The 11,885-nt window shown below is 32.6% G+C and overlaps 1 protein-coding gene across 1 annotated transcript; it reads left to right on the forward strand.

Annotated features, from left to right (window-relative positions):
- Window positions 1-5,494: 5,494 nt before the first annotated feature.
- On the forward strand, window positions 5,495-10,224 carry LOC110862192. Its single transcript, XM_022111373.2, has 6 exons — window positions 5,495-6,353; window positions 6,702-6,800; window positions 6,891-6,991; window positions 7,345-7,446; window positions 8,418-8,807; window positions 9,168-10,224. The coding sequence occupies exons 1-6, from the start codon at window positions 6,171-6,173 to the stop codon at window positions 9,433-9,435; spliced, it is 1,143 nt and encodes a 380-aa protein (XP_021967065.1). The 5' UTR covers window positions 5,495-6,170; the 3' UTR covers window positions 9,436-10,224.
- The last annotated feature ends 1,661 nt before the right edge of the window (window positions 10,225-11,885 follow it).

Below are 11,885 nucleotides of genomic sequence, written 5' to 3' on the forward strand. Positions count from 1 at the left end.
AATTTAATTATATAAAGATAAGTAATAAAATATTTATTTATAAATATATAGCTCAAAGTAAACCTATCTATGAGAGATGGCTGACGCCTTATGACACAATCACGTCGTTTCATCCTCGTTCAATATTTATAATCCAGAGTTAAAAATACACGGCAAATTATTAATTCAATTTCATTTAATGTCGACTCAATACCACATTTATTGCTCTAATCTTATTTAGTTGCTGCATGGGTTCTCTGGATTACTTGGTCGATCTACTTTCAACGAGAGCAATAAGCAGTTCAAAATCGCATGCATCGGCAGGAACAATGGACGACAAGAAAATTGAAAAGGTAGACGGTGGGCTGGCTGCATAAAAAATTTAACTGGAATTAAGGCAACATGGTTAATTTTGGGCTAAAGTGTCAAATTCATAATTTTGACTACCGTAGTTTCATAATTTTGTCCATATTTTCTTAATTTTGTATTCCCAGCCGAATTTTGTCCATATTTTTGTAATTTCGCCATTATTTTCAAAATGTCAATATTTTCTTAATTTTGTCCTTATAAATTCTTAGCCGAATTTTGTCCATATTTTTGTAATTTTGCCATTATTTCCAAAATGTCAATATTTTCTCAATTTTGTCATTGTATATTCTTAGCCGAATTTTGTCCATATTTTTGTAATTTCGCCATTATGATATTTCAAAAATGTCCATATTTTCACAATTTTGTCTCTTTTATGAGTGAGTTTTATAAACCTTGTGAGCCGTTTGTGAATTTTTGGAATTTGTATGATTATATAACTTTGTCAGATGTTTTGACTGCATCATAATAATACCTTAAACTGACCATTGTCTCAATTTTCCCGGGGCACAAACTCGTGATCTTTTGTCCAATAATTTATTTCACAACTTAATTATAATTAAATTCTAAATGACTCTGAATCATACGTGTTCACCTTCATTCATTTGATTGATTATGATACTTAATAAAAATGAATTTCCTGCCGTTTGAATGAAAATGAATGAAGGGTTCCGTCATTCCAGATGAATGACTGTGAATGAAAGGATTTCTCACTCATTTCATTTTTCACCATATGCTTAATACATGGGTCGAAGCAAGAAATGAAGTCTGATGAAGTGAAATGAATTTGAACGAAAATGACTGAATATGAATGAAAGTCTTCACTCAGAAATCTGGATGACTGATTTTTGAAAGAGAACTAAATTTTAGAACAGGTATGATTTTGTCCATATTGTCATAATTTTGTCTTTATATTTAGCAGTTTTGGAGCAATTTGTGAATTTCCGGATTGCATATGATTACTCAATTTTGTCAGATTTTGTAGTCCCACAGTATACAAATACGACCCAAAATACTAAATAGACACTTGCCTCAATTTCCCCGACACAAATTCTGGATCAAATCTGTTCAATAAAACTTTTTTCATTCAAAGTTCAGTTATCCCTGTTTCTGACTGAAGATTTTCATTCACACTCATTCATTTTCTTTCAAATTCATTTCATTTCACTTCATTGGACTTCATTTCTTACTTCGCCCCATGTTCTAAGCACAGGGTGAAAATCATTCTCAATCATAATCAGTCGCATGAATGAAAGTGAACAGGTATGCTCGGGATATGTTGACCAATTATGTTTTCCACAAATTAACTAGGCTTAAATTCTAAATGACTAGACAAAATTTAGGACGACAAAATTTAGGACGACAAATTTGCCGTCAGTGAGTTGATTGATGGAATGGCGTCGAGTTTTTTGAGCCAGTTTCGACCAGTTCCAATTTTTCTGAAGGTTTCTTAAACTTCAGATCTCCTACTTCAAAAAGTGTCAAAATCTGGAGTGTATATTTTCAAAATATTGGGAACGTCCTGCTCTACAAATTTGTCGTCCAGAATTTTAAAACAAATTCCCAGAGCGGAGAAATAATTAAAAATGTGCTGATTTTAACGATTTTCGTGATAAATCAAGGTAACGATTTTTAACGAAGAAAGGTTCCATTTTTAATAAGTTTATCAATAGAATGCCGTTGAGTTTTTGAGCCAGTTTCGATAAGTCCCAATTTTTCTGAAGGTTTCTTAAACTTGAGATCTCCTCCTTCAAAATGTGTCAACATTTTCAATCATTTCTCGCCTCTGGGAATTTATTTTAAAATTCTGAACGACGAATTTGTAGTCAGTAAGTTGATTAATGGAATAGAGATAAGTTTTTTAAGCCAGTTTCGATAAGTTCCAATTTTTCTGAAGGTTTCTTAACCTGAAATCTCCTTCAAAAAGTGTCAAAATCTGGAGTGTATATTTTCAAAAAATTGGAAACTCCCTCTGCTCTACAAATTTGTCCACCAGAATTTTATCGACTCCTCAGTTTTGCCGATCTATGTGGATTATCATTTTCCTCCGTAATAATATTATCACATCTCTGCACCCAACCACTTGCCGTTCGTCCTTTCGTTCATCGATCGCCACCAGCAGAAGTTGCCCAACAACTGGAATCTCGAAGCAAATAAGTCGACTAAATCTGGAAAAATCGAGAAAAATCTGGTTCTCAGAGTCAAAGTGCAATTAACTCGTCTCTCTCATGCGATGCGATAGTAAGAAATCCTGGTGGCAGCGTCGTATTTATCGACGGACGAGTCATGTGCTTAAAAAATTCAAGATTTCATTCCATCTTCTTCTTTGCCAGACGGGATCAAAAATTGGGTTTTATTTCATACAATGTATCACGTAAAAAGACGGGATGCATGCATGCAAGTCTCATTTTTCTCTATAAGAGCTTATCAACCTTGACATGCACGTATGCAATTTTCTACCAAGTTGCATAAAATTAGCGAAAAATAAGTTGGTCAAAAGGACACAAGTTTTTGAACTGGGGAAATTGAGACAGTTTGGACTTTTAAGTGAAATACTTTTCACAAAAGTAAAAAAAAAAGATTTTATAAATTCGCAAAGATGGTAAGATTTTGTATAAAAATGGGGACTAATTTCTGATAATATTAAGAAAAGATGGATAAGGAATTCAGATTTCAGATCATATTTGCCAAACGGGATCAAAAATTTTTATTTCGTACAATGTATTTAGTACTTATCGCGTAAAAAGACTGGATGTAAAAGTCTCATTTTTCTCTTTGATAAGAGCTTATCAACCTTGACATGCACGTATGCAAATTTTGATTAGTGTGTATAAAATAAAAGTCGTTAAAAATAAAGTTGGTCAAAAGGACACAAGTCTAAAGTTTTTGAACCGGGGAAATTGCGACAGTTTGCACTTTAAGGTAAATACTTTTAGCAAAAGTAAATACTACGTTATCTTATTTACAAAGTAATAAAAGTTGGCAGATTCTTTTTTTAAAAATGGGGAAAAATTTCTGAAAATATTCACACGTAATTTGCATACGTATTTATTTGCTTATCACGTAAAAGTACGGATTGAATGCATTCTTGTAAAAGTCTCATTTTTCTGATTTTTCCCTCTTGCTTATCAACCTTGACTTGCAAATTCTGCCATGTTATATAAAAATAGCTCTAAAAAGAGTTGATCAAAAGGGCATAAGTCGGGAAATTTTCGACATTTTGCAAACATACCTGTTCAAAGAAACTTTTTTCATTCAAAGTTCAGTCATCCCAATTTCTGACTGTAGATTTTCATTCAAACTCACTCATTTTCTTCCAAACCCATTTCATTTCACGTCATCTGACTTCATTTCTTACTTCACCCCATGTATTAAGCATAGGGTGAAAAATGAAATGAGTCAGAAATCCCTTCATTCACAGTCATTCATCGAAATCACGGAATCTTTCACTCATTTTCATTCAAATCACAAGAAATTCATTTTCATTCACTATCATAATTAGTCACATGAATGAAAGTGAACAGGTATGTTTGCAAAATACTTTTCACAAAAGTAAATACGTAGTCTTATTTCCAAATTCATAAAAGTTGGCTGATTCGTTTTAAAAAATGGATATACAATTTTTGCGAATATGTGTGATACATAAGTTTTACCTTGCTGCATTAAAAATTAGCGAAAAAAGCAAATCAGTCTAAATTTGTCAAAATTGCGAAAATTCGTAAGTAAATTAGTCCTGGACATATTCAGAACCTTTAATAAATATATTAATCGTAAATTCAAAAAAAAAATCATAAACGGCCCCCAAATCTAACTGAAAAAAATTTACTAAATAATTCTTTTAAAAAATATCGGATCCGTAATTTCTGCATAGAATTAGTGACAAAAACTTGGTAAAAATCGGGAAGATTGAGACAATAATTCTGGATATATTCATCTTAAAAAAATATATCAGGCCTACTTAAATTCCCCCAAAAAAACTCACAAACGATGAGTCATTCATTCTTTATAAAAATAGAATTATGGAAATGTCTGCCACATAATCTCAGGCATGCTGCATTAAATTAGGTAATAAAATAAAATAAAAATTGTCACAATTTATCTACAATTTCCTAATTAGATTTCAACATATCATCAAAATTATTAAATTAATATGGGATTAATATCAAATCTAAATCTAACAAAAAAATTCCACCACATCATTTTCCAAAATTCAACTCTCTCATAAATTGAGTCAAACATTCTTCACAAAAATAGGTACAAAATTCTGGAAATGTCATCCTTACATAAAATTAGCTACTAAAAATTGCTCAAAATTTAAGGAAATTGCGACAATTTGCAAATCAAGTCAATCCCAAATTTACATCAAATGTAACAAAAAATATGCCACTTCATTCATAAATTTCCAAAGCTCACAAAAAACTCTGACAAAAGTTGACTCATTCTTTATAAAAATAGGCATACAAAATTCTGGAAATCAGGGCACAACTAAATGAACTTTAGTCATTAATAGCAGTGCACATGCTGAGCTGCCCTAAATCTCCGCACTTGTTCTTCTTCTCCTCCACAAAATTAAATCCAATCGCAACATAAGCAAAGTAATAATTCCTTAACCCAAAAAAAGAATCGGGAAGTTGTCTCCTCCAAGTCGTCAACTCTTGATAAGCGCATCGCTCCATAAATAAATGCATTAATAAAATATGTAAATACAAATAAATGTGTACATATAATATAAATACACACATTTTATTTATTTATTTATTTATTTACTCATCATCTCCCCATATTTTCTCGTCCCCCTGGTCCTCGTGGAAATTTACCCCCTTTCAAATTTTCATCCTAAGACGATCAACATTCTTCACTCGTCAACAACAAACAAACCAAACAAGTCTCCGCTATTAAACTAAACGCGTTTTCTTATTGATAAGATGATGCATCAAGGTTTGTTATTTATTATTAGGAAGAAATAGGAATCGCCTCGAAGGAAGGAAAGTTAACGAAATACATAGTCAATACTTTTAGTTAGTTAAACATGTTATTTAGTTAACTATACAGTTAAAAGTTAACTATACATACGTACACTAAATAGTTAAATAAAACTGTGTCTTTAGTTCATCACTAAACTCTGTCACCACATTTACTTACTGCTTAAGAAAACTGTTTGCTGACTTTAATATAAATCTGTGTCCCCAGGTTTCTTTCCACTTCATTAGCCTACCAACCTTTCAACGCAATACAAGTGTTCTCTGATTCTCTCTCTCCTCTCTCCAAAAAGATAACAAGTTTTTGAGGAAGTATTTAATTTAACAGACTCCTTAATACAATTTCTTTCTTATTAAACCAAACCACTTGACTCACTACAAATATTTCACAGCAAACTAATAATTGCACAAGTGTCAGACTCAAAAAGTTATTAATTTTTCTCTGCTGCAATAACAATTAAAAACAGATTAAATAAAATACGAAATTGAGAGCCAGACTGTTTTTTTTCGTGACATTGTGATTTCATTTCTTGGATAAATAAGAGTCTTTGAGAGTGTTGTTTATTAATTAAAAAGTTATTGATCCAGTTGGAGGCTTGGCTTGGTTGTTGTTTTTGTTTTTGAAAAAAATAATATATAAAAACCGTGTCTCTTCGACAAGTGGGGAACAGTTGATAAGTGGTCGTCGAAAAGGAAACATTTAACTAACATAATTTTAAACTATCGAGAAGATTTCTTAATAGTTATTAACATTTAACTAATTGTAATTAAACTGCTGAGAAGATTGTAGAACAGTTAACTAATTGTAATTAATTAAAGTTAAATTACTTCGGAATTAGAAAAAAGATGGGAGTTTTGCCCCGATTTTACCAGCAGGATAACGAGGAGGAGGTGACCTCCGAATTTAGTGATCTTTCGCTAACATCGCAACGGGACGAGTATGACGAGGACGATTACGGCGTCACGGTGTACAACTTGGCGGAATGCGAGTTTCCTGTGGGGCTCGATTTCGAGGGGGGTTCGAGTGGGGTAAGTTGTGAATTTTTATATTCCCATACCGAAATTTGCAGTATTTTGATATCGAAATTTGGAAAAAATGCGATTTTTTAACCCAAAATTAATTTGTATGCTAATTTGTTCCGAAATTTGCACTATTTTGGTATCAAAATTTGTTAAAAAAGGAGATTATTTTTGCAAATAATTAATTTGTACAGAACTTTGCAAATATTTTGCAATCAAAATTTGGAAAAGGGATGTTTTATTCATTTGACAATTTGTACCGAAATTTGGACTATTTTGGTACCAAAATTTGCAAAAAAATAAGAATTTCTTACCCAGTTGCTAATTTGTGTGCTAATTTGTACCGAAATTTTGCAGTATTTCGCCATCATGGACATGGGAGAACCAGTCACAATTACTGCGAAGCAGTCTCGCTTTGCTGCCTCAACTTTCACAACGTATCTGGTCCGTGTGGAGGTAAGTTGAGACGATGCATGAGACAGTTTAGCAAAGAACTTGCAATTTTGCAAAACTCGTGCTAATTTGCAATCTTGTTCTCATTTACAGTCCAACTTTCCAACTTTGTCTCACAAATTCTGCACTGTGAGGAGAAGATACACAGAATTTTGCTGGTTGAGGGACGAGCTGGTCAAGAATAATCGAAACAGGTGAGAATTTTGATCAAATTTAAGTCATAATTTTTACCCAAATTTTTGCCATATTTTTTTGCATAATTTTTAGCTCAATTTCTTTGTATTTAATTGTTTTACCAAATTTTGAGCAAAGTTTAGTCATGTTTTACTTTGTTACAAAGTCTTTGTATATAATTTTTAGCCAAATTTTGAGCAAAAGTTGGCCAAACTTGAGTCGTAATTTCATAATTTTTACCCAAATTTGAACAAAATTTTGACCGAAGTTGAGTCACAGAGTTACTTCTTTTTTACCCAATTCTGAGCAAATTTTAATATTTTTTGTGTAATTTTTACCCAATTTTAACCAAATTTTTACCCATTTTTTATAGACAAGTTCCCAAACTGCCTTCAAAGAAGCTCATTCCGTTCACCAATTTCAACGCGTCCTTCATCCAAGAAAGGCTGACCGGGTTGTCTCACTTTTTGCAAAGGTACATACCTAAAAATTCGCAAATTATCGACTTGCTTATCTATCTAAATAGTTGAGTGGGCAGGGTTTTAGCCCTAAAATTATCACGTGATGGTATTTTTCCCAATAAATAAAGTTGGGTAGCTAAATATTTCAATTAGCAAAATAATTCTGATTAAATCTCCGCAAATATTTTCTCATGTCTGCAGTTTTGTTGTTCTTGGTGTTTTTCTGTACCCAAAAATCTGCTTATAACTAATTTGCATAAATAGATAAGCACAGATTGCATCTCTTCTGACTGACTGATAACCTATCGCTGAATAAGATTATCTATTTTCTGCCCACAAAGACGGGATTGATTAAATGTGTGGAACGTAAAATTGGCTTCCTTCTTAATTAAAAGACTTGTAATTTTTTCACGTCGCCTGACCCCAGTCTGCCCCACAATTAATTACGACCCTAATTAAACCCTGGCTTTAAAAAGGGAATGAAATGAATGAGTTCCAGTTTTAGGAAGTGTTCGTTCGTTCGCAATTCATTTGAATCCATGTAAATTTTTAAATAGATTTTCAACTCAAATTTTTATTTAGACTGAAATTTCGACTAATTTCAAATTTCTACTGAAATTTCGACTAGTTTTAACTTTTCCTTCGAAATGTGACTTACTTTCTCCTGAAATTTCGACACATTTTAACTTTTCTCTCGAAATTTGACTAATTTTCTTCTGAAATTTCGACTAGTTTTAACTTTTCTGCTGAAATTTCTACTAATTTTAAGTTTCCACCTGAAATTTCGACTAGTTTTAGCTTTTCTCCTGAAATTTCGGCTAATTTTAGCTTTTCCCTTAAAATTTGACTTCTTTTCTCTTGAAATTACCACAAATTTTAACTTTCTACGTGAAATTTCGACTAGGGTTAAATTTTCTTCTGAAATTTCGATCAATTTCCCCCCTTCAAAATTTTTACTAATTATATCCCCTTTCTGAAATTACAGAGTATTGGAAAACCCCACATTTCTGCGGGATCCAGCCCTCCTCTTTTTCCTCCAGTCGGACCGTACCGTTCAGGAAATGCTGGATATGCGAAAATCGTCCTCCATCCGAATTTCCTCCTGCGCCGTCCAGATCACTTCTTCCACCGGAAGTGACACCGTCTCACCGCTCCTCCGGTCGGAAGATGACGAATCTTCTTCTCAAGGTGACGACGAAGAAGAGGAAAACGTCGATTTGACCCTCAACCCCGTCGCCAAACCGTCAATTTTATCCACGTCGCCATCAGAAAGCTCAGATTTGGGAAAGTTCGGTCTACTACGTGATGTGGGCAAGGCGCAACCAATTCCTGTTCCGTATCGAAAGAATAATAAGAAAATCGAGGATTCCGATAGGTATTTACAAAATTTTTAAAATTTCAAAATTTCACAAAAAATATCAAATATTTTCAACAAAATGTTCCCATTGTCAAAATTTCCCAAACAAATTATCTACTTATTCATGTTGTACACAATTTTACAATTATCACAGTTTCCCCAGAAAATCAAAATTATGTTAAACAAACTTTTGTCATTTCAAAATTTCCATACAAAATTGCGAACTCATTTTCAACAAAATTTTACAATTACAAAATTTCTCAAAATAATTACCAACTTAATTTCTGTAAAATTTTGCTATTGTCAAAATTACTTATAAAAAACCAATTTTCTACAAAATTTTACCAATAAATTACACTCATTTTCTATCTTTTTCAGACTTTCTACATCCTCCTCGGAAGGTGATTCTGGCCATTTTGAAGCCTCTTCCTCCGCCTCTACGTCCCCCTCCACCGCCACCACTGGGGTCAGAGACGCCAACAAAATTTCTCAAATCTGGGCACGCCACCAGAAACAAAATCGTCACCAAAACCACCACAGATATCTTGAAGAAGACGAATACAATACCGCATCCCAACCACCCTCCCTCCTCCAGGTTAACGAATTTCTCCTCTACAACCCCACGTGCTACTATGTCATGCAGTAATTCACACCAATTAATTAATTAATCATTATTAAGTTAATTGTTATTACAGTCTGTAAAAAGGTAATTGATTAATTATTAATTACTAGAGTATTTTTCATATCGTTAATCATTATTACATGCAGTAATTGACACCAATTAATTAATCATTATTAGTAAGTTAATTGTTATCAAAAAGCTAATTAATTAATTATCATTAATTACTAGAGTATTTTTCATATAGTTAATCATTATTAACAAGCTAACTACTAGTAATTAAGCATTAATTACTAGAGTATTTTTCAAATAGTTACATAATCATTATTAACAAGTTAATTAATTAATTACTAATTATTAATTACTAGAGTACTTTTTTGCCATTATTTAGTGTTTTTTTTTTGTACGTGAAAATCCAATTATTTTCCGAATTACTTAAATACCAAGGACATTATTTACATAGTCTGCTCGCTTATCCACCATTTATTAACGACAGACAGCGACAATTAATTAATTGATATCAATGGTCCATTCATTTCGTGACGAGAGGAAGACGATGACGATTAAATATTTGTGAGGCCATTTCCTATTCCTCTTAAAGGGAAGAAATTATGTATGTAAATTAAGACCAACTTATTTATTAAGCAGTTTCCTTCCTTCCTTCCTTATTTATTTCTCAATCAATATTATTTAAATAAATGTTAAATACATACATATTAAAGTTGTTAAATGTTATTTAGATGTTATCATTTATAAAGTTTATAACAAAATTTAAGAGCGAATTAAATAAATTAAATCACTTCCTGCCAATATTTACACATGTATGAAAATTAAGATTTGAATGATTGCACTTCATTTTGCATACATTTTTTGAAAATATACGCATTTTTTTAAATGAATGATGGGTGCGGGCATGGGGTGGATGAAAAGATGTAAATTTTACTACAAAGTTTTTCAGTTCTTACTCAAAAATGGCGAAATATTTACTCAGAATAATTTCCTGCCAATATTTATTCATAAAAATGAAGATGAATGATTTGGACTTTATTTTGCATGCATATTTTTGAAATGAATGAGGGGTGCGGTATTGGAATTGGGTGAAAAAGTCGGAAATTTACTACGCAGTTGTTCAACTTTTTACAATTTTTATTTCAAAATGATACATTCCAAAAATTATTGACAAAAGTTTATAAATGCATGATTTTCACGTCGCGACGAGAAGATAGTAAAGTTTGTGAGTTGATGATGTGAAGAAGGTGAATAACTGGTATTCGAGTTGCAAAAATTAGAATTGGTGGCTCACCAAAATTGACACATTTTAAAATTTTTTTTGTCCCCTCTGGGAACTTATTTTAAAATTCAAGTGAGTTGATTAATGGAATGGCGTTGAGTTTTTTGAGTCAGTTTCGACGAGTTCCAATTTTTCTGAGGGCTTGAGATCTCCTCCTTCAAAAAGTGTCAAAATCTGCAGTGTATATTTTTAAAAAATTGGAAACGACCTGCTCTACAAATTTGTAGTCCAGAATTTTAAAATAAATTCCCAGAGGCGAATGATTAAAAATGTGTTTATTTTGACCGTTTTGGTGATGGGTCATCCAGTTAATGACGGCTAAAAAAATAACTTCTCGGGTCCATTCGTACATAATTTTGCCCACATATTCTTACTTTCATACGAAAAATGCCCCAAATTTCAGGAACTTTTCGAATATTTTGCACCCCGACAAAATATTTTTTTTGGTTATGATACTTAACCCATTTTCGACCTCGGTTATTCCATTCTGCAGACACATTTTTGATCAAAATCGGCCAGCCAACACGTTTTGACAGACAGACAGACAGAAGGGTTACATAAGCCACAAAAAATATGTCGACCTGCAATTACTTAAATTCGCAAGGCATTTGATATTGAGACTTTTCGCATGTAAATATTTAAATTAACATCATTCCATCACTGACCTGTCGATTTTTGCCAACTACAAAATAATGTTAAAGGTCATAAGTTGTAAAGTAATCATAAATCCAGTCTCGAAAAACAAGTCTTGGAAATCTTGGAAATTTTCCACCACTTGTTTTCTACTCTTCTTTACTCACTCACAAACATGGCACGTGCTTCGTTCTCATTCAAAAATTCTTCAATAACAACTCACTCATCCACAAATCGAATGGAATGTCACAGTCATTCCAATTTTGCTTCGATTCAAAGTCAATGTCAATGGCAAAAGACAGTGGCCGCGGAAGCGTAAGTGGGGACAGAGGGGCAATGTCCCCACGGTTATTCGGCAATTACCTCACCATCTGCCTAGGGCTGACAAATCAGCTCCTAATTTTCAAATCCGGATTTCGGATTATCCGTTTTTCTTGTGATCCAAATCCGCTCCTAATTTTCAAATCCGGATTTCGAATTATCCTTTTTTCTTGTGACCTAAATCCGGATTTAAATCCGGATTTGAATTATTTATTGTTATTATTTATTTTCT

Source organism: Folsomia candida, unplaced genomic scaffold (assembly GCF_002217175.1).
Source record: "Folsomia candida strain VU population unplaced genomic scaffold, ASM221717v1 Fcan01_Sc050, whole genome shotgun sequence".
Lineage (NCBI taxonomy): Eukaryota > Metazoa > Arthropoda > Collembola > Entomobryomorpha > Isotomidae > Folsomia > Folsomia candida.